The 23,008-nt window shown below is 27.9% G+C and overlaps 2 protein-coding genes across 12 annotated transcripts; one reads left to right on the top strand and one right to left on the bottom strand.

Annotated features, from left to right (window-relative positions):
• Positions 1 to 234: 234 nt before the first annotated feature.
• cin (Molybdenum cofactor synthesis protein cinnamon) lies at positions 235 to 4,218 on the bottom strand. 6 transcript variants are annotated; one of them, XM_031991403.1, is made up of 12 exons: positions 4,200 to 4,218; positions 3,117 to 3,208; positions 2,794 to 2,945; positions 2,494 to 2,681; positions 2,209 to 2,416; positions 1,855 to 2,133; positions 1,704 to 1,770; positions 1,496 to 1,610; positions 1,148 to 1,423; positions 929 to 1,068; positions 668 to 855; positions 235 to 599 (listed from the first exon to the last, which is right to left on the bottom strand). In XM_031991403.1, the coding sequence occupies exons 2-12, from the start codon at positions 3,145 to 3,147 to the stop codon at positions 360 to 362; spliced, it is 1,884 nt and encodes a 627-aa protein (XP_031847263.1). In that variant the 5' UTR covers positions 3,148 to 3,208; positions 4,200 to 4,218; the 3' UTR covers positions 235 to 359. The 6 variants fall into 6 exon arrangements, with proteins under 6 accessions (XP_031847263.1, XP_031847262.1, XP_031847264.1 ...); XM_031991402.2 differs by lacking the exon at positions 4,200 to 4,218 and adding an exon at positions 3,564 to 3,793; XM_031991404.2 differs by lacking the exon at positions 4,200 to 4,218 and adding an exon at positions 3,316 to 3,459 and having other exon boundaries at positions 3,178 to 3,208.
• On the top strand, positions 3,752 to 21,674 carry whd (carnitine O-palmitoyltransferase whd). Of its 6 annotated transcripts, none has more exons than XM_076368536.1 (16): positions 3,752 to 3,986; positions 14,596 to 14,759; positions 15,079 to 15,215; positions 15,312 to 15,588; positions 15,747 to 16,070; positions 16,197 to 16,396; positions 17,602 to 17,806; positions 17,888 to 17,995; positions 18,075 to 18,100; positions 18,347 to 18,409; positions 19,298 to 19,360; positions 20,041 to 20,155; positions 20,341 to 20,610; positions 20,782 to 20,931; positions 21,004 to 21,213; positions 21,303 to 21,674. In XM_076368536.1, exons 2-16 carry the CDS (start codon positions 14,619 to 14,621, stop codon positions 21,408 to 21,410), a joined length of 2,397 nt encoding a protein of 798 aa, XP_076224651.1. In that variant the 5' UTR covers positions 3,752 to 3,986; positions 14,596 to 14,618; the 3' UTR covers positions 21,411 to 21,674. The 6 variants fall into 6 exon arrangements, with proteins under 6 accessions (XP_076224651.1, XP_076224650.1, XP_076224649.1 ...); XM_076368535.1 differs by having other exon boundaries at positions 3,752 to 4,095; XM_076368534.1 differs by having other exon boundaries at positions 3,753 to 4,100.
• The last annotated feature ends 1,334 nt before the right edge of the window (positions 21,675 to 23,008 follow it).

The following is a 23,008-nucleotide window of genomic DNA, read 5'->3' as shown; positions in this document are numbered from 1 at the left end:
AATAGAAAATAATATTTAGAAACTAAAATAAGTATGTTTAGAAAAATTACAATTAAAAGAATACATAAGTTAACATACAGAAATAAAGTCTTAATGATTTGATAAATGATCTACAATGTAAATTATTTAATAAGATGTAAATATAATTTTAGTTTATTAAACATTTGTTTTTTAAACACTCTAATTATTTGGAAGATATTTAGTGTAAACATGTAACTGTAACACAAATGCAAATACGATGATAACATTATCATACAATATTGATAAAGCATTTTATTAACAATACTACAAAAATATATATCCACGGAATGTTTTTAATAGACAATAACATCATTCTTTTCGTTATCTTTCATAGCTAATTACATATATTGGGGAAATCCAAATAACATTGCTTGCACTATGTCTCCTGGATGTAATTCGGGTTTTTCCATAGTACGTGCTGGTAATATTAATAGTGCATTCGCTTTTTTACAATTAAGTAATTTGCTACTTATTTGATTTCCAGTACTATAAGCATAAGGTAAATTATCTGTTTTTTCCCATTTTATAATTGCTCTAGCATATTCAGGGCGAGGATCCAAAATATAAGATGATGTCAACTGCAACGAATATATATGATAAATATTGTATAACTTAACCACTTCTAATGAATAAAAGTATTACATACTTTGGTTTCTAAAATAGTAGGTATGGAACTATCTTTACACAACAGCTTCAATACGGGTAATGCAAATAAATGCATAGTAACAGTTGCAGATACTGGATTACCCGGTAAACACAAAAAATATTTTTTTCTGCCTTCAAATAAGCATGTAGCAAAAGTTGTTGGTTTACCAGGTTTCATGTTCACGCGCCCTGCACAGAAATTTATTAGTAGTTTGTTATTAAACTTACAATCACAATTGTATAATCTTTTTTTCTCATGTACCAAAATGTATTGTTGCATTAAAGTGATGTTGAAGAATAGGTTTTAACATATCCCTATCACCCATTGATACAGAACCTGTTGTAATAAGTACATCAACTTGGCTTAAAGCATGTTGAATCTTAGATACCATGATAGCCTCCCTATACAGTTAATAGTTTAAATTTGTACAACATATAATTATGTTCTATGTATTTTAAATTATTTATATTGTAAACTTACGCATCTTGCGCAATACCCATATCTACAGGATCAAAACCGTTTTCTTTCAATACTGATAATAATGTAATTTTATTACTATCATATACACGTCCTGGTCTTAAAACTGTTCCAGGACACTGTAACTCATCTCCAGTAGATAATACACCAACATTAGGAAACTCTGTAACTGATACTTCGTTATAACCACAAGCTGAGAGAAGACCTAATTCTACGGCTTCGAGTTTTGTTCCTCCCTTCAAAATCAACTCTCCTTTCTTAATATCACATCCAATGGGTCTTAAAGTACATTAAAACACATAATTACACACTGTGTTATTTTTAAATATTGCAACATAATGAAAAAAGTACCTGATATCTTGTCCATGTTTTATTTCAGTCATAATCTCAATTTCTTTTTCCTCTTTATTATCGAAAGTTCCTTTTATAAATTTAGTATCTTCTACTTGTATAACTGCTGTTGCATCTACAATAAGAAAATAAAATAAATATAAAAGTTTGCTAAAATCAACATTTAAAGAACTGTTTTTATGCAATATTATAGTAAATATTATTTTACCATCTGGAATTGGAGCACCTGTATTCACTCTCACACATGTTCCAGATTCAAGCTTAATTTCAGTGGCCTATAAATTCATAGATTTCAAACTTCATACTTGTACTAAAGTAATATTGATAGTAATCAACACAGTAAGAATAATATTACTCACAAGATCTCCAGCTTTAATTCCACTTAATACCTTTCTCTTGCCTTTCCCATCACTTGCTAACACTGCATAGCCATCTTTAATAGATGCTCTAAATGGTGGTAAATCATATTTAGAATATACATCACTATCCAATATTCTACCATATGCTTTTTCCATGTCTACTGTTAATGTTAATTTTAATGGATCTGTGTTTTTATATATAATTTTTAAAGCTTCTTCCATAGAAATCATTGGATACGGTGACTCTCTATGGCGTTCAACCACATTTCCTAAACACAACTATCAAAATTTGTTTACTTGAACCTTGTGCATATAGAAATTAAAATTACCCTTAGTATGGAAAATTAATCTTACTGATGTCTTATCTTGACATTTGTGTGAACAAATTGCAGAACTATTTTGTACACTTTCATGTGTATCCTTTATTTTTTTCCTGTTATCTCTCAGTAAATCAACTGCATGTGGTATAGCAGGTGCAATGACACCTAAGCATTCCTTAGCAGCCTTTGGTGATCCGGGTAAATTGATAATTAATGTCTTATCTCGTATTCCACATGTAGCTCTTAACAATATGTAATAGAAAATAGTTGACAATAAAATACAATTTTTATCTGACATATAATATTTAATAGAAAATACCTAGACAACATAGCCATTGGAGTAATTTTTAAACTGGCTGTTAACATTGCTATAGCAATGCCAGGTGCTTCTTTTTGAATAATCTGTTTTGTTGCTTCAGGGGTAACATCTCTTTTAGAAAATCCAGTGCCACCAATTGTTAAAATAACATCTACTTGTTTACTATCACTCCAAGATATTAAATTTTCCTATGTGATAAATGTGAAAAAACATTGATTCCTGATAGATCTTATTAAAAATTATTATAAATGAATATGAATCTAATATTTCTAATTAGCTAAATTTAAATAAAATATCTACCTTTATTGCATACTCATCATCTGGGATAAGCTTTTTAAACCATACTTCTCCTTTAAAAATTTTTCCAATTTCAGAATTATTATTTTTAATACAATCCTCTATTTCAGGTCCACTTTTATCTTCATTTTTCTGCATAGAACAGCTGTCGCTAACTATTGAAGAATGTTATGTAATATTTTCATTAAAAATAATTAATAAATTATGTTAAGTAAAATAAAATAAATCATTTAATACACTACATTACTTAATAATATTAAAGTACAAGTAATAAGAAAATTAACAATTAATTTTTAATTACAGCATTGCAAGATAGGAGAACTTACTCGTCAATATTCCAAATCTTATAGAATTCATAATTTTATATAATTATTTTAATATTCGTACCATTAATTTTAAAGTGGATAATATAAAAATTCTGAAATAGACGTAAATTATATTTAATAATAATTTCAAACTATATAATATAATAAATATTCTTAAAATATAAATTTAAAGAAATTAGATTTAATGATAAATTAACACCGTGCATATGAACTTGTTGATATGAACTATACGTGTCTCTTTTTAAAGAGGAATCACAAGATTGTATTTTTCATTGTTACCAACTGTACAAGTTTTTTCATGTTAATAAAATTTACATTCTACATTACGTATTTTTTTATTACATTATAAATGTTTAAATAAAGAATATAAAATTTTTCAATTATTTGAGAATTATAATGGAAAAAAAAATATGTATACTATATACATTTACATTTCAAAGTACTTACCTAAAGTATTAAATAAAATATATATACGTATGTAGTATAAAATAAAATGTATGTAATTTTAAAATGTCTTTTTTGTTTAACAAAATGTTGTTATAGTATATATTGAAATTAGAAGCAACTTTGCTTCTGTTTACGTAGTAGTTACGCATGTGCAGAAGAAAGGAATTTTCTAATCCTTCTTTTGTGCAGCGCCATTCGTATAGTATATTTAGTATAGTGAGCATACAAGTCGTATAACGTGCATGTTAACGCACGCGTGGGTACCATAAGTTTCGGTGCAACTGTTTAACGCTTCATAGTTCAGTTCAGCTAAGAAGTTGGTAACTTGGTTGTGCAGTGCAATTCTGAACATAAGAGAGGGAGTTAAAAGCGGAGGAGTCAAGTGTTACGTACGAAGTCGCAGCAGCGGCAGTATAACGAGAGGTGTGTTACAATTCAAACATTCGAAAATTTAGAAGCGTGCATCAGTCCATGAAGTTTCTTCAACAATAAAATTCACTTGCAAAATATACATCGCAGGAATTCCTTTCAAGTGAGGTAACATAATTACTAGTCAGTTTACGTATCTTTGTAATTAACATATTAAAAATTGTACACTATTAATAGCAATTAAGTAAATTATTTTGGCCTACTTACGCGTAAAAATCCAAGATGGGAGGCTCGACCACACATACCCTTTGACTCAACCAATCAGCGTTCACGTTCCAACTCCTAAGGCTAATAACCTTTGACTTCCATTTTATTTATACGAAAGCAGTCTAGTGTGACTGAATGTTTTTTTTTACTGAAGAATATAAATATATTGTATTTTAGTAACGGGAAAATGTAAAGTGTTACGCTTCGTGCTTTATGCTTTATTATTTAATGTTTTAAATTAAAAATATTAATGTAACAACAACGTATATTCAGTAATTAATAATTAAAAATTAATTACATTATTCCTAAATTGAAAATATACAATTTAAAATTATTTGAAATTAAGGTTTCGTATGTTCTAATAAGTGAATTAAAAATTTATTTATATGAACGGTGGTGGATATTTGCAGATGCCATATGGAACCTCATGCAATAATAAATATATACGTAAAATCTTTCCAAAATTTTAAGTTGCCGTTTGCATTATAGTTGTACTTTTACCTGTAAATAAATTGAAGAAATTAAGGATATTGGTAACTGCGTGGATTGTTTTTCGTATTTTTACTTGTGTTACCTGTTCCAAAATTCAGAATTTTTAATTTATTGGTATACATAAGTGTGAAATGTTTCATTGTTTTCTAAGCATATAATTTTTAAATTATCAAACGTTTATTTACGTTTATTTAATAAATTTACATTGTTTTGAGTTTTAATAAGGAGACGTGGGTATATGATAAATGTTACATTTTGTAATAAAAATAAATATAAACAACGTTTAAAGCAAACAAGTTGTACAGGATAGTTCTCACTATATCCTGGTTTACTGTATCGAAAACAAAGAACTTCTAACCTGTACTTCATGTCTTCCTTCGTCTTACGATGTTCCTTTCAAACGATTTCAAACGTTTTTATATTCATATGTTATATTTACATCTACAATTATTTATATTTAAATTCAAATTATACTTAAAAAGAAGAAATATTTGTCATAGTATTGTTTCATTTTTATACTGTTGTTCCTTTTACTTTCATTTTCAGATTTGGCTTAAATATTATTATACTGTATTTAACGATAATTACCACATATTATTTTTTACTGCTGATTAAACATTTCCTAATCAAAAGCGAAAGGCATTATATTTTCTAACATGGCCAAACTTTCTGTAAGATTTCCCAACGTATGATTAATGACTAGAAACTTTGAACAGAATTAGAGAAATCTTTTGTATTTTTAATTTCAACTACATACATATGACTTACTCAATAAATTTTGTAGTTTAAGTTTATTAAGTTTACATTGCATACAATTTTAAATAAAATCATATATCTTTCTTAAATAAATTGTTAATATTATTGGAATAGTAATTTATTAAGCATTTATTAACAAGCTTATTAAAAAATATTAATAATATGACATTTCGAATGTTCATTAACGTTTAATACCCTTCACCTAGATTTTATTGCTTTTGGCTACCGGTTGCTAGCAACAGGTAAGCCGACGCACACAGTCATATGTTCACACGCGTTGCATCTCATTCAGTTTCCTTTTCAAATAATTCGAGCGTCGTTAGTAAGTACGTTGGCACGAAATAATTATATAGATGGTTCTTTACCAAATTTAAGTTCAATTCTAGCTGCATAATACATATACAGTATAAAAAAGGAACACCATTAAAGGATTTCGTTCTGAAGCTTAAACAATGAATTAAATTTTACAAATAAGTGTTTCAAGTATTGTTCACTCACTTGTTCAAGCAAAAATATTATTTGATTCGTACAATGAAAAGTTTCAATTTTGTTTCATAGATTGTACTCAATCGGTTCATTAATTGTTGTGCGATTGTTTATCTAAGTATTAGTAAATTTGTTCACTTCTGTTCTGTTAAGTACATATGACTGTATGTGCATTCTTATTTATAAATAAGTCTTGGTTAAATAAGGTCATCTAAATGTCTGTTTTATTTATTGTTGACAGAATTTGTAACATCATAATTCCTTTACGTTGAGAGACATATGTAATACGTTTCTTCAATGTATCTCTTTTTTATAATCTGTTTACAATTCTTTGACTTTAATAATATCGTCTGAATCATATAACGTCGAAATATTTGTCTTCGAAAATAATCGAAATTTTCTAAAGACTAGCACAACACGTAGCTTTAACTTCGCTTGAAATTTTTTGTTAATCTACTTCAAGTTATTCCGCGATACACTATCTTACATTCGTTTTTACAAGTAAAATGTTTTTAGTAGATGATTCATGTTTTTTACAATATTGTTGTAGATTATCTACTACAAATTGTATTTTTATCAGTAAATAATGTTTACTTTACTATGTCACGGTCGAGACACGTTTGCGTCATTGACTTTTACCCTTTGCAAGTTACGATCGTTGATTGTTATCGAAAACATTCTAATGCGCAATTCACAAAAATTTACCAGTGAAACAGAAATTTGTTTAGTATTAATAATATCGCAATGAGAACATGATCAATCAACTAACAAATTTTTCTTCGTGAAAACGAGTCGAAATATTAGTCGAATATTAACATATAAATGCACATCAAGTTAATGTTGTACTTTTGATAAAGGAAAGGCAATTGTATGATTTCGATCTTAACAAGTATTTGCAAGATAATAATATGTAGTTTACTAAATATTTTCTATAATGTAATAAGCTGTATATTAGATCACTGTTCTTTCTTGAGTTTATACAACTTGTTCAAAATAATTATTATCAAGACTTTACTTAGTTTATTACATTTTATTGTAATATTAAGTTTTTGTTACAGTATTATGTTCATTTTGCGAAAAAAGAAGAAAGACGATTTTACGATTTTACAATTATGAAACAAATTATAATAATCCAATAGTGTGATTTCTTTTTAAGAACATTTTTTTTATTTGATTCTAATTTTCGTTTTATCTGATACGAGGCATCAACAAATATTTGTTACGATTATTTCTGTTTTGATTATTGTTTGTAATTGAATAAGTTTATTTTTTATAAATAGGTCATTGAACCGATAACAAAATAAAGAGGATCAGAGGCGTGGTTGTTACGTATTAATATATATACGAGACCTAATATCTTATCGCATGTACTACGTAGCAGATATCATTTGATTTTGATTAAACAAACGTTACGTTTCTATTATCAGTATACGACATAGATGGGTTAAATCGTAATAAACAGTAACTCATGATAATAGGTGTCAAATTTAGTTCCCTAAACTTGCTTTTTGTAAATAAGATAAAAAATGTAATCACTACGAACTGTTTACTCTGAAGATATTGGCAGAATCATATAATTGTTCTTGATGTTTAGGGTATTGGTTAAAATTTAATGTTAATTTGACCATAATTTAATTATTAATTGTTTTATAACTATATATTTTATTATCATTATAAACAGTATGATATGGTTAATTTACAGATACTTTCACGAACAAAAATATTTAGAGGTATTATTTTTTTCATAATACTAGTTATTTGTTTTTTACAGTTATATTAAATAATATTTCAAACAAATGCATATCATTTATCTGGTATTTTAATGAATTATCTATGAAAACTGATAGCAGGGCAGACATCTCTTGTATCAAGTGGGCAGACTTAGATATCCATGACATAATAACAAACATATTTGTTTTCGTTCTATTTTCCGTTTAGGACCTACAGATCATAAGAAGATGAAATATACATCTATAGAGCATACTATAAGGCTGTATAATATTACATTTTCAGGATCGTTTTGTTTTTTAAGTACACAATAATCACAAATAAATACAATTACTTATAAAAATTTTCAAACCTGCAAAGAAACTTGTTTTATCAAATATATATCCTATGTTATAACGAGAATTTCCTTATTAACTCTTCGTTTATCATGTCATTATTTTGCCATACAGTTAGAAAATGTCCAATAATTAATTAACGAAAATAAATTCAAAATGAAGAAGGATATAAATTCGTAAAATTATTATTAAATTACATAAAAAGCGAAATCTGTACGTGAAATAGTGAAAATCAAAAGAAAGAAACATTCCACTGTCTAGTACATAATAAAAAAGTTCAAAGCGGGTAATAACGAAAACAAATCACGTGAAGGTCGTTCTATACTCTTAACTAATACGGATATGACCTAATATAAGATCTGTGCTGCAAATAATACGTCAGAATCCGAAAATAAATGCTCCAAATATCATCTTCCAAGTAGAAAACAATTTAGGAGAGATAGGAAATCCTGGAAATATTTTGAAAACATCTTATTAATCGTACAAAGAGAATTAAACTTATAAAAAACCATGAAGAATATTGATTGTTAAAATTTTGAGAAAGAGTCTTATGCTAGGGTAAAAATTATTTGAAGAATGATCTGACAAAGTAGCAGTTGGAAAACAAAATAGAAACTTTTAACAACATCAAAATTTCAATTGTATACCTTGCGTAATTTGAAAATCACTACTATATTATGCTTCTAATCAACTTTTCTTCGTAAAATCTCTAAAACGTAGCAAATTCAGCATGTAAAATGTATCTTATACTATTACGTAATGAATAAAAATTGTAATCTATATTGAAATGAATTCATAATCTATATTCAAGTGACTGAAAATTAGAAAGGTTAATCAACATCACGAATAGCGAAAAGCGGATCGTCGACTTACCGGTATTATTTTAATTTTTGACGATACCAGTTGAACAACATCTAAAACCGTAATGTATATTTAAAAAACTATAATTCTAGTATAAAACTTTAATTTTATTAAAAATTCTTTTTTAATGAAAAGAAGTTAGATAGTTAAATTAGTGTTTAGCATATCAGAGTTGAAGGTATTTCTACTTTAGCAAGTCAATTTGCTAAGTCTTATCAGTGAAATAAGAATATTATTAGAATTGCGAAAAACGACATATTCATGGAAATTAATTAAAAGCAAACTACATTTCAGGAAAAGCAAACTAAAAATATTGAAAAGTATTCTATAGGAAAATATACTATTGGTTCTATATTTCTGAAATTCATATATTCTTTTGTTAGGTTAGCACTAAGAAACATTTAATGTCGCTAACAATAAGCTCGTTTTAAATAGAACGATATGTTATTTCAATACGCATAATTGAGGTGCACAATCGGTCGAGTTCAATGACCAATAGTCTCTTCAAGTCAGTTAACTACGCCGATAGAAAACAATGAATTGTAGGTGTCATAAACATTCCAAAAGGTTTTTAATATCTCATTGTACGGTACTAACAAAAATATTTAATAAAAATGGAACAAATGGTAGCATGGTATGCACATTAATATTTGTTAAACTGTTATATAAACGAAAACAAGAATATTGTGGTAGTAATTGCACTTTTCTTATATCTTAGAATACTGGAAATAATTTGACGAGTCACAATGCATTTGGATATGTATAAGAATAGTTATCAATATATATATATATATATATATATATATTATATTAAATATATTAATATTAATATTAATAATTATATAATAATTATAAATTAAACAGTTTATGTAATCGTTAGTCGTTTTTTTGAAATGACCGTACATAAACATACATCGTCAATTTAAATAGAACAAATCCACGAATTTTTACATACTGCGTTTACGAGACTCATCGTTGATTAGCAATTTTTTTTATTTAAATACAGAATATCTGTCAGGTAATACTTTACATTTAACAATATCCGCAGTTCATTGCAAATGAAATAATTTTTATTTGATTATTATTTCCTCGATAAAATAATCATTAGGTATTTAATTACACATTGATAAATTACTTACAGATTCGAATCCGTTAAACTCATTTATTTCATCCTATAACTTCATTTTAACATTATCATTGTATATATATATATAATATTATCATTGACGCGACCTTTATTTTATTTCAATTCAAAAATATCGTGACGCAAATAGTTGTCAGACAGAACTGCTTCCTCTCGTCGCGATTTATTATTTTTCTTATAAATAACTACCACAGCTTGGTTATTAAGACTGAAGTTGGTTTTACTTGGAAAAGACCATACTATATAATTTCCTTCACGTAGGTATACAAGGTGATATTTCCGAAATCGCAGTACAATCCAAAGGGAAGTGAATCTGCAAGAACGAACAAGTCGAAAACGTAGAATAAAATTGTCTTATATGACATTCGGAAAGTTCGTTTTAACACATATGTTTGTGTATACATATATTATGTTGTAATAGGAGAAATGAAGGTCACAGTATGAGGAAATCAACCCATTAGTTGATTATTTTGATTTTTTGTCTTTATGTTTGACGATAAGGAAAACGTGTCATGCAGTATGCAGTATATATGTATATGTATACTATAGGAGGAAGATATAATTAAACGTATTTTGTTCATGTGTATGAAAACTAGTGAATTTCGCAATGACTTGATATTTCGTTAAGAATACCTTATATTCATTTCTTCAAAAATAATTTGTACTGTCAGAATTATGTACATTGTTACAGACTAAAATTTAAACTTTAAATACAAAAGTTCATTCATGAACGAACTCTTGTTGAAAACTCATTTGTGTTTTAATTACTTGATAAGAAATTGTATAACTAGTACCGGAACAAAGAGGGGTAAAGACGTACAAAATACTGTAAAAGGAAATACTGAAAAATGTGTGCAACTTTCATAAATTACAATTACATTTTAGTTACAAAAATTGATGACATTCAAATAATACATATTAACAAAGCTACATTTTTATTTAATACTTTATAAAAATATATTATTCGCAAAGTAGGACAATCGTCTCAATTTCGAGAATTGTGCAGAAATCGTTGGACAAATAGAAATTTAAAAAAACATGTTTCGATGACACTACAAGTCGAGCATGTTAATGACTGGGATATTCAAATAAACTTCCTTTCCGTATTTAAATAGCCAGGTATTCCTGTCTAACAGTATTCATTGCATTGTACAAAAACAAACATTACATTTATCCATTCATGAGGTGCCAAAACAGAATGGTCGAGGTTTGTCTTTCGATTGAAATTTATTCGAACCTAAGGTGTTTATGCATTCGAACGGGAAACCCGTACTTCCCGATAACCTTTTGATCCAAGAAAAGATTTCCTCGTTAAAGAATGTCTCATTCCGCTCATTACATGTTGTGTATCCATAGTAATGTGATAAGTAAATGAGAAAAAAGGAAAGCAGCATTAGCGTACCTCGTAACGAGAGCATACTGCGTTACTACAAACGGTGAGAACGAAATAGTAGAGCAGGGGGAAGTAGGCTAGTTGACCTTACTTAAGAAGCCACAATTGCAGCGCGCACGCATGGATACGTGAATACTTTTTAAGCCGTTACGATACATTACAAGTATCAGTTTCTGTTAACTATTACACGGTTTCGCCATTTTCAGTGTGTCAATTTTTTCTTGCGAATTTTCCCAGGATTATTCTTTACAGTAAATGCATATGCTATATGCCACCATTCGCAGCATGAGAGTTTCCTTTTTATTTGTGTCTATTTCCATTGTTGTTGGATAATTAAAAGATAAGTGGGTAATGTTTGCAGAAAAAATATTTCATATACTATTTGAAATATTGGATACTAAGCAGTGGATACGTATACAATACGTAAGAACTTATTTATTTTTATAAATTTAAAACAATATGTTAAGAAATCTTTGGAAATAAATCAAATTTTGTAATCTTTCTTCTAAAAAGTTTACTTATTCATTGACATTTTTAAATAATGTCATTATTTGTATCATGTTGAGGCCTTTTCATTCGTATTTATATTTGTTGGCAGTAAGCTTATTAAAAGTACATGAATGTTTGATTATAGTTTTGCTACGAAATAATTTTACTATATAAAGCATCGAAAGTCGATTGAAAATGTTTTATTAATAAAAACTAGTGAGTGACTAAGTCGACAACGCGGACAATTTATTCGAAATTCATCACCGACGAGGATGACGTTGCGTAAATCCGTTTAATGTCCATACAAGTCGCGGTATTTATGAACGCGTATGTTTTTGTATGCGTAGGTTGTAATTCAAGATCCTTGTTCTTATTGTTCTTTAATCTTCCGTGTCGCGATTGTGGTCATAGGAATTATTCAATAGTAGTACTTTATCGGGAGAAAAAGGGATTTTGTCTGTGTCGTTGGAAACGCATATTTACTCTGAACGGTAAATGTTTATAACAGTGAAAGAGCGTTTTTATTCGACTCAAGTGAAATGATGTTTGTTGCTTACTAAATTTCACTTCCTAAACTCTCTGATCATCACATTTTGCATAATCATATGTAAACAATTTATTTCAATCAAGTAAAGTTTAGTTTTGCAAAGCGAGGAAGGTTCTGAGATTAAATTCAGTTGGGAACCGCTGCGCTAAAGTAAAAGTACAACAGACCAGAACTCGTTTTAGGTCTGCAACATTCAAGCAAGGCTGACGCAGCGCCTGCATGTTACGCCAAAAGAAGACTATTGCAGAATCTATTGGAAAGTATTGCAAGCTTTTAGTTAATGTAACTTGCGTGTGTAACGAGGTGGGAATTTTATCTTTAAAATTTAATTTCGTATCAAACCATTTTGAATGATCTATGATAGAATTTTGAAATCGATTTGTTGAGCTTACACCACCTGACAGTTGAGCAGTTTGAGCATGTGAAAAAAATTTGATTTTATTCGAGAGTGTAAATACGATGATACAAACTGGTTCCTCGGCGATGTTATTCGTAATCAAGAAGATTGGATCTTTTTTAATGACGATTCATAATTTCGATTTCATGGTCAACATGTTCAAGGATATAAATACATAATTTTCAACGTTTCTAGAGAAGTGTCTCAATTATAATTTTATTCTTCATTTGACTATAATTTATTATTATATTTTTACATTTTGCATGTATACTGGCTGTATAAATATTTTAGTTAATGTTTATTAGAAAAGCCTAGCTGCAGTGGCAAAAAATTAGAAATATAGGATTCCATATAAAACAAAACTATAATCGAATAATATAACTATCTCCTTGATATTTTCCTATCTATCAATGATTCGTAAATGAAGTGTATAATTGCTCAGTGACGTGTAAACATGTAATTTGTATCATCTGGCAAGCTAATAAGAAAAACTGAAACATAGTCTTATCGCGGAGTATTGTACTCAGAATAGAATTGTTCGCATATGATGCATACATACGTCATTCATTAATGCCATTTTATTCACATAAGTGTGCTAATGGCAATCGTAGTGCGTTGCATTCCTATATTCTCTACGAGTTTATGATCACAATTTCTTTGCAAATAATGTATCAACTTTATTTTTAATACATCAATACTACCATCAAAAATTGTAAAATTATAAATTCGGTAATAATACTATCGAAAGATTTTAAAACTTTTCGTTCAAATGAAACAAAAGAGGTATGTTAAGACGTTCGAGTTACATCGCATCATAAATAGAAGTTGCAACTGCATAACAGAGAAACTTATTTGTGAAGTATTTCTGTAGCACACAGTTTAGTTAGCAAGACAACTTACAATTAACAATAATGACATACATTGAGTAATATTATCTATACACGTTCCATTGTATAATAAAACTATATTTTATGCTGTTGTCTATGAAAACTTTCAATGAAAATAGTTAACAATATTAATAATCAATCTTATGCAAAGCAATAATCTGAAGCAAGGACTACGGAAACTTTAATTCAGTTTAATGAATCTTTCAATTAATGGAATTTATTAAAGGAACAATTAAAGAATCTTTCAATTAGTAGTGCGAAATCTATTTGTATTTTGGTTCTTATACTGGTTCTTATATGGTTTCTGATAAAATGCATTTCCTAAACTTTCATAGTCTAATGATTGCACAGAAGTTAGATAGTGCGTTAGAACGTGAGTGTATATAATTCATAGATACACTTAGACACGCGGAAAGATAGAGTAATTGTTTGCGAAAATGATTACCGTTCGTCCAGCCAGACGAATACCGTCCAAAGTCCAAGGTTATACGAGAGAAGCGCGCAAGCGGTAATTCAGTCTTGTCCACGAGTGAGAAGACCCCTTACGCGGTTTTATCCCCCTTCGCGCATCCTATTATATTTTCACTATGCTTATATTACGTGTACTTACTGGTACATGCCTGGTGCAGCATGAGTAACATTCACGTTAACAGAAAAGCAGATTTAGACGAGACCGCTCTAATTGTTATTCTATGAAAATATGGGTGTTATTCACTATTTACATGATAACTTTACTTAACTAAGCAAAGCAAAAAACCGTGTAGTGGCATATATTTTTTATTATGATACGAATACTTAGTTTTTTAATGAATGTAATAAAAAACTTGTAATGACTCGTTAACTAGAAAATGTGTTAATTAATTTGATTTTATTAATTTCAGAGTTGTAATTGATAATCAATAAAATGGCGGAAGCTCATGCAGCTGTAGCATTTAGTTTCTCTATTACTCATGAAGGATGGGATGTAAATTTTGATAAAGAAGTTCTACATTTAGTATGGCAATCGGGTGTTCGTTCTTGGAAAAAAAGACTGTTCAAATTTCTTGTAAGTTTATAGTCTTCAACCCTCCAGCCGCGGGTAACTTCAGAAACGCAGACGAAAGTTTGTACTGATTTATTACAAAAAAAATTATAATAGAATATGAAAAAGCATAATAAAAATAATTGAAGATAAAGAAAACATGTTTATCATTAGATCTGTTTTTAAGTGTGATACAGTTCAAAATATGGATCCGTAGGTAAATTAGCACTAGAATTTTTTAAAAATTCAAGCGACATGGATTCCGCGTTGCCTGCGGTTAGAGGGTTAATTAATTTTATGTAATTTTCCTATGATGTAATAATTCAACTGTACTGGTTTTTAGAACAACTTGAAGAGTGGTGTATATCCTGCATCCTTGCAAAGCTTATGGTTTACTGTAATTTTGGTAACTACAATACATTTCTTGGGTTACAGGGTACCTTATGACCTTGTTGGGAAAACTGTACCCTATCTTTCAGGGTATGTTAAGAAAATTGTCATTTAAATATGTCTTATACATATATAATCTTAATTATGCATATAACTATTACATATTTTTGATATCTTATATTATAGGTCTTCAATACTGACACATTTGGCAGGATCATTTGCTGTTGGACTTCTTTTATGGTTGGTAATGATATATGTGATGAGGTACACTTTAAAATTATTACTTATGTACAAAGGATGGATGTACGAATCAAGAGAAAAAGGAACAAAACTTTCAAATTTCACTAGAGCATGGACCTCATTAGTCAAATTATTCATTTCATGGCACAAGCCAATGTTGTATAGTTTTCAAGGATCTCTACCGCGACTACCATTACCATCAGTAGAAGATACTATGAAACGGGTTAGAATAAAAAATTCATTTATAGTTGCATAGTAATTGTAGCCATTTACTTAATTCTGTTATTAATTATTATATATTGCTTTTTTTTATTTGTTTTGCTATTTTATCATGTAATTTCTCATTTAGGCTATAAATTAATTAAAGACATTTTTACACAGTATCTTCGAAGCGTGCGACCTTTATTGGATGATGAAAATTATGCTCGAATGGAGACATTGGCTAAAGAATTTCAAAAAGGCATTGGCGTGAAACTTCAACGTTATCTAATTCTGAAGTCCTGGTGGGCTACTAATTACGTTTCTGATTGGTGGGAAGAATATGTTTATCTACGAGGACGATCTCCCATTATGGTGAATTCAAACTTCTATGGCATTGATGCTATTCTTATGCATCCTACTAGTGTACAAGCTGCTCGTGCTGCAGGCGTTATTTATTCATGTTTACAATACAGACGTCTTATTGAACGGCAAGAATTGGAACCGGTTTGTACATAAATTTTTTCAAACGTAATTACATTAGAACAAACGAAACTAGTTTCGTCAATTACTACATATTAATGTAATGCGATGAAATATATAGGTATGAAATAATTTTATTTTCATCTTTAGATATTAATTCAAGGTTTAGTGCCTTTATGTTCATGGCAGTATGAAAGATTATTTAATACTACGCGACTACCGGGACGTGAAACAGACAAACTTGTTCATTACCAGGATTCAAAGCACATTGTAGTATATCATAAGGGCAGATACTTCAAAGTTCCTATTTATCATAAAAATCGAATTCTTCAAGCTTGTGAAATCGAAATGTAAGTTAAACATAATTACATATATCTTTGTACAGAATTATTCTAACACAATAACTAAATTTTAGCCTGGTATATTTACTTCGGATAGAGAAAAGTTTTATAAATGCATATGTTTCACAGATTTTGTCATAGATACTAAATATATAGGGGAAGAGACATTATGACAAAACTTGAAGTATGGGGGAAAATGTTTTAAAGTCAGTGATGACAGTTAAACAGTGCTCTAAAATTCTCTCACTCAAAAAAAACATAGTAATTATAAAGAAAGGATTCCCTTACCTATGACAAGGTCATCACATTCTTTTTAAGAGCTCATGTATCTTTTATGATTTTAATTAGCATGCATGTTCAGAGCTTATAATGAGCAAAGTTCAATGACTATAATCATTTAAGCTTACTTTCAGGGATAATACATTGCGCACTTCATTATATAATAATAAGTAAAAGCAACCTAATCAGAATGAATGCAAGGCAAAGAGTGGAATACTAACTTTTTAAGATATGCAATACATTAACCCACATCTTCAAAATATTTTCTATTTCACAAGAGATGGTTCCAAATTGGATGAATACTTTTTGAATAATTTACTTAAACAAACCTTGGAATATGAAGTGATAAATGTTCAGTAGTTTTTATACAAGATTATTATAAATGTATAAACTTCAAAGTTATCAAGTCAACTTTTCAAAATGTCCTTGATTATTCTATTCTTTTCTATTCCATCATATTCATTTGTTTTACAATTCATTCTGAAATGATTAAAGCTATCTATGTATTTATTAATTAAACAAACTACCTAAACTTTAATACCCATAAAATAATTGTAGTCATTGAACAAATTTGTATGTAAACTTTTGTTATTCTTATGAAACACTTCTCGACTTTGATAAATTTTTTATTTCTTTTTATATATAAAATATTTTACTACGTGTAATAGATATTTTAATGGGTGATTCTACAAACTAAAATTAGATAAAAATCAAAATCAATAAAATCATGGTTTTGCTTTTATCTTAAATAAATTATCTTGTAGAATCATTTTCTAAAATATTTACTACACGAAATTAAACAATCTGTTTATCTTGCAAAATTTAGTGTTTAAAGTATATTAATTTAGTTTATTATTTTTTGTTATTACCAACGTTTTATAAATGTTTAATTATTTATTACTCGCTGTAAATCTTACAAATAATGTATATTGCAGTCAGATGCAGCAAATTTTAGATGATCAGTCTGAACCATTAGTAGGCGAAGAAAAATTGGCTGCATTAACTGCTGGTGAAAGAACAACTTGGGCGCAAGCTAGAGAAGAATATTTTGGGAAAGGAGTAAATAAAATGTCCTTAGATCTCATCGAGAAAGCAGCATTTGTAGTAGTTTTGGATGATGTACCATATATATATGATCCAGTAAGTGTTGCTAAAAAAAAATATAAGAAGTTTTATCTCTAAATTATTAGTATATATTTAGAATGATTTATATATTGTTAGGCAAATCCAGACAAATTGGATCAATATGGACGGATTCTACTACACGGTAAAGGATATGATAGATGGTTCGATAAGTCTTTTACTTTATGCATCGGTACGAATGGCAGAGTAAGTAATATTATTAATTATGAATTAATTTAATATAATATGTAAAATATAATTCTTAAATACTACATTTTTTTTACAGACTGGTTTCAATGCTGAACATTCTTGGTGAGTTTTTCTTTTAAAAATATAGATTCATAAATTACAGTCAGATAATATAAAATATTGATGTATAAGGCAAGAAGATGGTTGGAAAATAATTGTTGCTTTACGAATTTATAAGAAACAATTTCATTTTATTATCATAGAACAGTAATTTTTAACTATAATATGCGTATTAGCAAGAAAAAAGAAATACTATAAATTCATAGTAAATTACATTTAAATCGGTATATAATGAGAAGTAATGAGTAGGGCAGATGCAGCAGTGATGTCACATTTGTGGGAGTACGTCATGTCTCAGGATCTCAACAAACAGTAAGAATCCAAATCTACAGTTTCTGACGTTCTGTTTACTGAATCTTTTGCTTCTCTTGCCTTCTTTACTCTTTCTAAGAAAGTCCACTGCAACATATTAACTATAAATTAAAAGTAAACTACGATCTTCAAAGAGCATTTAATCTCGTTTTTACATAAATGAATGAAGATAAGAATGTTTCAATTTTAAACATATTTCTATAATACCTTGTGTATATACAAGGTGAGTACGTATATAACTGGAACCATTTTAGTTACTGAATAAGTAACAATTTTAATGAAAAAGTAATATTTTAAATAAAAATTTAATTGTTTATATTAAAAAATTATTGGTTTAATGGTTTAAATTCATTTTATTTTATTTTATTAATAATAGGTTAATACTCTATTATGGGAAAATTCCGAAATTAATTAAATTATGCGACAAAAAATATATGATCTCACTAAAAAAACACTTGATCTTCACATGTTCTTTACGCGTTCTCCTACTAAAAAATAAATTCTATTAAACTATGTTCCCCTTAAAACCATTAAATTTTTATCTAAAATATTGTTCACTACAATTATTATATTTCAGTAATTGAAGTGCTTCTAATAACGTGCCCTGTCCTGTATACAAGTTTTTTCGCCAGTACATTGAATTACTAATAGCATAATATGCTTCATAATGTATTTTTTAAAGCAATTTAAAATATTTAAAAAATACATTATATAGTTTTTAATGTATTTTAAGAAATACTTTATATCTTTGAAGATTTAATTGGTATCTGCCATCTCTTTGTTTTATTTACATGTCTTATTATTGGTGACTTTATTAATTTATTGTATTTACATTACTTCTTTTATATGTAGATGGCTAAATAATTTTATTTACACTATACTTGTTAGGGCTGATGCACCTATAATGGGAGCTCTATGGGAATATGTAATCGGTAATGAGGTGAACATGGGGTAATTTTTTCTTATATTTCTTATCTTTTTATGTCATAAGCTTTTCATTTATTATAATTATTCCCTTTGTACTAACTCCTCCGTTATAACATGTTTTGCTTCTCTAACATAACTTATGTAAATCATACCATGTGTTAATTATATTTGAGTGTATATGTACACATTTATTTACATTCACTTTAACTGTAATATATAAATAAAATTGAAATATGCATAAAACTTTTAGTGATGAATATTACTAATAAATATAATAATGTTTATTTGGAATTATATTTAATAGTTTCCATATTTTTATGATTTCTACTGATATATATTGTATATCATTATTTCCAATTATTTAGTCATAGTCTTCTTATATTGTTATAAAACCATTGAATTGTACTTATACATTTATGAACTGTAATTATACATTTTCCTCTCATTCATTTGCATCTTTTTTGCCACATAAACTCCGTTTTATCGTTTTCTTCACACTTTTTAAGAAGATTTAAACATTTTCTCAAGAACCCTTTCCATAATTTGTGTTTATGTGTTTCATTTATGATTGAGATCATAATTATGCAAACTTTGTAAATATTTTATTAATAATAAACAAATATACATGCATATGTGTACATGTATACATTTTGTAAAATTGCCATATTTCTTCATTGTACAGAGTTCTTTCAAATATATTATAGATATACAGAAGATGGGCATAACAAAGGTAAACCAGAATTTATACCTCCATCGCCGACGCGACTTCAGTGGGACTTAACTCCAAACTGCATAAATGTTATCGAAGAGTCATGTCAGGTAATGTCTAATATATTAAGAATATTTTATCAATACATTAAAAGAGATTGTAAATTTATAATTATTGCTTCAAATTCAAAATATTTCAAGATTTATATAAAAGATATAATAGATTTTTGTCAGAACGTAATAACCATATAATACGGTAATTATTTACAAATCTACAAAAATTTTTTATTTATCAGGTTGCCCAAAATTTATTAAGTGATGTTGAGCTACGTATTTATGTGCATGATGCATATGGCAAAGGATTTATGAAAGTTAACTCAATGTCACCTGATGCATACATACAAATGGCACTTCAATTGGCATATTTCCGTGATTCTAATAAATTTAATTTAACTTATGAAGCTTCCATGACTAGATTATTCCGTGAAGGAAGAACGGAAACCGTGAGGCCATGTACAATTGAATCTACTGAATGGGTGAAAACAATGCACGATGAAGATGCAACAGTAAGTAATTTAAATAAAATACAATATTTCCCATTAAAAAGCATGAGACTTATTAATGGAAATATATTTCTTTCAAATATAACTTATTCAATTTTTAATATGTCTTATTAATAATATTCAACAAATTTTTATAAAGTTCATATTAAATTTAGAAATATTTTTTTCTTACAGGTAGAACAAAAGTACAAATTATTGATGGCTGCAGCAAAGCAACATCAAAAAGGTTATCAAGATGCTATGTCTGGTAAAGGAATAGATAGACATCTATTTTGTTTATATGTAGTATCGAAATATTTAGAAGTGGATTCACCTTTCTTGAAGGTACTATTCTCTAATAATAATATACTTCTAAGAATTCATTAAGAAAATGTTTCTAAGAATTTTATCTTGTAGGAGGTTTTAAGTGAACCATGGAAATTATCCACTTCGCAGACACCACATGGTCAAACGTCACTAATAGATTTGAAGAAGAATCCAAATTGTATTTCTGCAGGCGGTGGTTTTGGTCCTGTGGCTGATGATGGTTATGGTGTATCCTACATCATTGCTGGAGAAAATCTTATATTCTTTCATATCTCTTGCAAACTTAGCTCCCCACAAACTGTAAGGATTTGTAGTTCGCTGTTTGAATGCGATTATTTTCATAATTTTATTACTAATTAAGATTTTAATATAATTACATTTTTGTTTAGAATGCTGCACGGTTTGCAAAACAAATAGAAAGAGCACTAGCTGATATAAAGAACTTATTCATTGAAAGACAGAAGTTGCAACAAGCTAAAAAGAATGGATCTGTGTAATTACTGTACAAGAAGGAACAGAACAAACATTATCAAAAACTAATGACATTAGATACTTTACCTGAAAGTAAACAATAGTCTATTCTATTTATATAATTACAGAAATCATATCATTTAAATATTGGCCTTTGAAAAGTTTCAAACTGGACACTACGATGAGCAAACTAAAAAATCTGCTACAATTTTTTATCAGACAAGCAATTTTTCAACATAAATTTATTTGCAGTATTTATGTAATTTTATAAAGTAAACAAGTTTATCTCATATCTTTTGATATTGTAAACTTTATGAATATACACATCTTAGTTATTCTGATTTTCAAATAAGTCAGTTATAACGCTAAAAAATGTTTGACAATTAGAGAAATTGGTAACAAAATAGCACCTAAATTTGGATACTCTAGCTCTGAGGTATTTTATTCAATAATTAGTTTATTCTACTGTTAAAAAGTTATTAGGAATCAAATTTTTCATCATTCTTTAATCATATCATATTTTAAAACAATCAACACCAATATATTTCTAAAACTTAGAACATAAGCAGTAAAATGTTTTATGTTACAGAAAAGAATTATAACTTCAGTATGGTATCAAGTGCATATTTATCATTCATCTTTTTTATTCATTAGAACGTGAAATCATTTAACAATCAATACTTGAGTAAAGTATTCAACATCTTGTTATAAAATCTAATATTTTAGATAATACTACTTTAATAACATTAAACACTATACTTTCAAAATGATTGGTAATCATATATTATGATTGAAAATCAAATATAATACTTTGCACAAGGTAGTATTATGAAATACTATAAAAATATGAAATGAACCTTGTCTGAATCTCAGAAAAGTCAATTATCAATGAATGTTTTTATTCAAATTCATGGGAAGTTTTGTATAAGTTATTAATGAGTTTACAAATTTTGTATGTTAATGACGCGTCATTTTATAATGCAACGTGATTATGTTAGTAATTAGTATAAAATTATGTCCAATAATATGCCATAACTCAATATCTGCAACCTATCAATGCAAAGTTTTAATGTTATAGTTAGTTTTATACGTGTAATGTATTACTTCTTTATATTACTTCTTTATTAAAATTATATTTCCAGGTACTGGTGCTTTCACACTTTTATTAATGATATTTTACAATTTTAAGACTTATATATTTATCTATTCGACAATAAGAAAAAGAAACAGTGAGATAAATATATATTATATGACTATATAAAAATGGTAAACAATTTGAACAATTTGATATATTTTTTTTAATGAAACAAGTAGTTTGTGTGTTTAATAAAAGTTACGATAACCTTTCGGATCTGCAAAATTAGGAATTTCCAAGTTTTTTAATTGTTTATGCATTGTACCTACAATTTGTAATAATAAACATTTTAATAAAGTAAGAAAATGTACTTTGATTACTTTAATAAACCATAAAATTATAAAGCGAACGGGCAAACACGAGTGAATATTGCTCTTTGATTTAGACATTGAGTCACGAAGTTGACCGCCAAGAACTTGGGACCATAATTTGCGCATGTAGCACAGGTAACTGGAATGAGGGGCAAAATAGGCAAATTATTGATTATAA

Source organism: Nomia melanderi, chromosome 6 (genome assembly GCF_051020985.1).
Source record: "Nomia melanderi isolate GNS246 chromosome 6, iyNomMela1, whole genome shotgun sequence".
NCBI lineage: Eukaryota > Metazoa > Arthropoda > Insecta > Hymenoptera > Halictidae > Nomia > Nomia melanderi.
This window is presented reverse-complemented; position numbering and strand designations above follow the sequence as displayed.

What these genes read in the sequence shown, in the direction of transcription:
- cin (XM_031991403.1), bottom strand. Translation starts at nt 3,147, where the DNA reads ATGAATTCTATAAGATTTGGAATATTGACGA. An exon ending in AAGATTTGGAATATTGACGA is followed by an intron (nt 2,946 to 3,116) that starts GTAAGTTCTCCT and finishes ATTCTTCAATAG; the next exon opens with TTAGCGACAGCTGTTCTATG. An exon ending in TAATGCAACAATACATTTTG is followed by an intron (nt 856 to 928) that starts GTACATGAGAAA and finishes ATTTCTGTGCAG; the next exon opens with GGCGCGTGAACATGAAACCT.
- whd (XM_076368536.1), top strand. Translation starts at nt 14,619, where the DNA reads ATGGCGGAAGCTCATGCAGCTGTAGCATTTAGTTTCTCTATTACTCAT. An exon ending in GCATCGGTACGAATGGCAGA is followed by an intron (nt 17,996 to 18,074) that starts GTAAGTAATATT and finishes TTTTTTTTACAG; the next exon opens with ACTGGTTTCAATGCTGAACA. An exon ending in TCTCAGGATCTCAACAAACA is followed by an intron (nt 18,410 to 19,297) that starts GTAAGAATCCAA and finishes TATACTTGTTAG; the next exon opens with GGCTGATGCACCTATAATGG.